General features: G+C 50.6%; 1 protein-coding gene across 11 annotated transcripts in view; it reads left to right on the top strand.

Annotated features, from left to right (window-relative positions):
• LOC128894467 (band 3 anion exchange protein) overlaps positions 1–3,135 on the top strand; it is a 47,807-nt gene that overhangs the window by 27,995 nt on the left and 16,677 nt on the right. For 3 of the 11 annotated variants that reach the window (XM_054156206.1, XM_054156205.1, XM_054156204.1), the window contains exon 1: positions 1,532–1,690. The exons of 5 other annotated variants lie outside the window; for them this stretch is intronic. In XM_054156206.1, coding sequence (XP_054012181.1) covers positions 1,589–1,690 — 102 coding nt within the window. In that variant the 5' untranslated portion in view covers positions 1,532–1,588. Of the gene's footprint in view, positions 1–1,531; positions 1,691–1,790; positions 2,199–2,685; positions 2,867–3,135 lie in introns of those variants that run through there. 3 more of the 11 variants (XM_054156216.1, XM_054156215.1, XM_054156214.1) reach the window with 3 other exon arrangements.

Genomic DNA, 3,135 nt, shown 5'->3' with positions numbered 1-3,135 from the left:
GCCGCCCGATGAGACATATTCCTGTGAGCCACCGGTGGTACACGCCGGCGTGAACGCGTTAAATCGATCGAGAAAATACGATAGCCGTAAAGTTAAAGCGGCGAACCAATTTCGGCAATGGCTGTTCGAACTAGGTAAAGAAAAGTAAATGCATCGGTCGAAGCGTGTACCATTTGAAATAATAATGCTCTCCTATGAGCAAGCCACGTAGCTAACTCGATACGAAAACGGACATCGAAACCATCTCAACCCATCGCTAGCGGTCGATAAGCCGCCGATATGACCTAGGCCTCGGTCAGGTTGCGCTGGTCCGGTTCGCATCCTCCGCCAGCTGCAACCGCCAGCTGAGAGCTTTCTCTCCCCTAGCTCGGTGAAACCGTTTTACGAATACCTGCCGCCCCTATTCTCTCGCCCCTCCCCTCCTTCCTCCTGTCCTCCTTTCTCCCTCCTTCTGTTTTCTCCTTCTTTTCATACGCTTCCACCCCACCCGTCGAGCCCCCTCAAGGCGCAGATTTCACGGCCGACCTGACACTTGTTGCACGAACGGCATCGACCAATGGCCGGCTCTCTCGATACACCCGTTTCCGGCCCCTATCCGACCGAACGATACGATTTTGTGTTACGTATTCGTAACAGGTAACGTCGGGTTTGTTGCACACGGAACGTGCGATTTTGTCGGGACGTCTCAAACATCCGTATCTGTATTACAAATTACTCGAATCTTAAAATCTTTCATTTCACTTGCGTGTAAAGTGATTTCAATGTTTTCGAAAAATTGAACAAACTGAATACAACGTGAAAAACGCACGAACTTTTCATCCCGATATATTACCGAGATCGAGTAATTGGACGTTTCGTGTGCAACAATAATTTTAATGATAATTTTAATTAATTCATTTATTTATTCATTTCAATAGATACGGGCACAGCCCATTATGAAATTATTACGGTACAGCAACGATAAACAACGACAGTTGACAGATGTCGAGACAAACAATCTCAACAAAGTTATCGCCGGTGAATAACAGAATTGCCGATAAAAGGGTTACGTAGCCTACGTTTAGTAGAGTCGATAGAGTCAATAAACGTATCGCTGTTTCAACTATTAACGATCTGAGCAATTGACTGTGTCGAGGTGACGGTATCTAGACGATTTCACCGACAGTATCCAGACGATTTTTAATTCCTCCCCCTAAAGCTCGAGTATGGCATATTCGCATGCTTTGGCCTCAGAGGACCTCGGTTGGTTGGCGCGAAGGAATTCGTGAACGTCGACCGTCGGAACGGGAGACGCGGATGGAGTTCGAGGGATCGCGTTCCGTTGGAGGGGAAGTCGGTCGGTGTCCCGGGAGGACCGCGATCGAGCAGAGAGGGAAGGGTAACCTTTGGAGAGATCCGTCTGGCGCGACGTATGGGGTTGATATCGACCGAGTCGACCCTCTGCCCTCCGGCCGTACGTTCCATCCCCTCCACGGACTTTCCCCGGGTCTCTGTCGGTCGGTTGGCGGCGCTACCCTCTCCGTCAGTTTGGGTTTTCGAGCTGCGAGCTCGAGCCGACCGGCCGGGTGTCACTTTGGCCCGGGATGCCATGCCCGAGGTCGCCGCTAACTCTTCCGGGAAGTCGTTCCTCCAACGGGCATCGGGCAAGGTTCTCCGCTGGTTACGTCGATCCTTGCGGACGAGTCACCAGGTTGTAACTTAGCGCGCGACACAGTGTCTCTCCTACCTCCTGACACTCCGCCTCTTTCCGCGATCGACGTACCTTCCGCTTCCACCCTCGAATAGTGTTCCTACGTTTCGTGAACGTTGCGCCTCGTCTATTCGTAAAACGAAACCTAGCTACTCCGGTGGTAGATGTGCACGCGACTACCGCGTCAAGGTTTTATGAAAACAGTGCACGAAAATCGAGTGGTCGACGTTCCAGAAGATAGTGCGTTTTCGTATTTTACGATCGTGCATCCGCAGTACCGCGGCGAGGTTTTCTTCTCGATCGACCGTGGACCTCTGGAATCGCTCTGGTCCTCGAGTCCTTCTCCCTGCATCCGTACCTTCTCGCGCTCCACTTCTCGGATAAACGTTCGACTTTGACGGTGAACTCGTTCGCGGAAATCATCTGGCGTCGACGTTCTCCCATCGGTAACGATCTCCTGGACACTGTTCCGGTTCTACGCGGTGTTTTGGATTCCGTTCGAGGCAGCGTGAGTCGACTTCCCTCGACAGGGGACCCTCTTTAAATTGTAGACTCGTCTGGACACTGGTGCATCCAGGGTTCGTTCGGGCGAACAATTAACCGTTTAATTGTTCGTCTTTATCTAATTCTATCGTCTAAACTTGAATTTTTAATCGACAAGTAACGGTTTGCGTCTAAATAAGAATTTCGTTCATCTCTGATTCTGCTCGCGATCGTCCCAGCTTTCAACTCTGCCTTTTTTCTCATCTTCCCATCGCCGAGATTCTCTTGTCGAGAATCTTCTCTCGTTGTTCGAAATTTTCTTGTCAGCGCATTTCCGCCAAGCATCGGCGTGACGTAAATCGAGGCAACGTCGGGACGCTACTCGGTCCCGCGTTTTACGCAGTGCGCGAAATGCATGCATCGAACTCGGCGGCGCCCCTTTATCGCTGGCCAGTCGATGTTAGCGGTCGTTAATGACCGCGACACGTTCGCCGACGGAATTAATTTCTCGTTCCCGTTAACGCGGTGCTTCCCCCGGCGCTCCTCGTGCGTGTCATTATCGTGAAAGGGTGTTCGAGTGTAGAGCAAACAGAAGGGAAGACACTGCGAGACCCCGCAAATGAAACGCGCCGGTGAAAGGGAGTCCGCTGTCGTCGTTGAAGCATACTTACTTCGTCCCGAGACCAACACCGAGTAACTATGATATTCGCACGCTTTATCATTTTTGCTCGACGTTACTTATATATCGCGATATATATATATATACTCTACGCATCCATGATATTATTTGCAATTATTTCAAGCAAAATTTACTTAGGTAGATTATTTATTAACACGTTCACGTTGTTATTTTTGGTTCTCGCCACGGGGCGGCGCAAATACTGCATGCCATCTGATAGACACGCGAGCGTGTGCCACCGGTGGTACACGCCGGCGGTGTTATTTTTGTTTCTCGCCACGGG

This window comes from Hylaeus anthracinus, unplaced genomic scaffold, assembly GCF_026225885.1.
Source record: "Hylaeus anthracinus isolate JK02 unplaced genomic scaffold, UHH_iyHylAnth1.0_haploid 4, whole genome shotgun sequence".
In the NCBI taxonomy this organism is placed as follows: Eukaryota; Metazoa; Arthropoda; class Insecta; order Hymenoptera; family Colletidae; genus Hylaeus; species Hylaeus anthracinus.
This window is presented reverse-complemented; position numbering and strand designations above follow the sequence as displayed.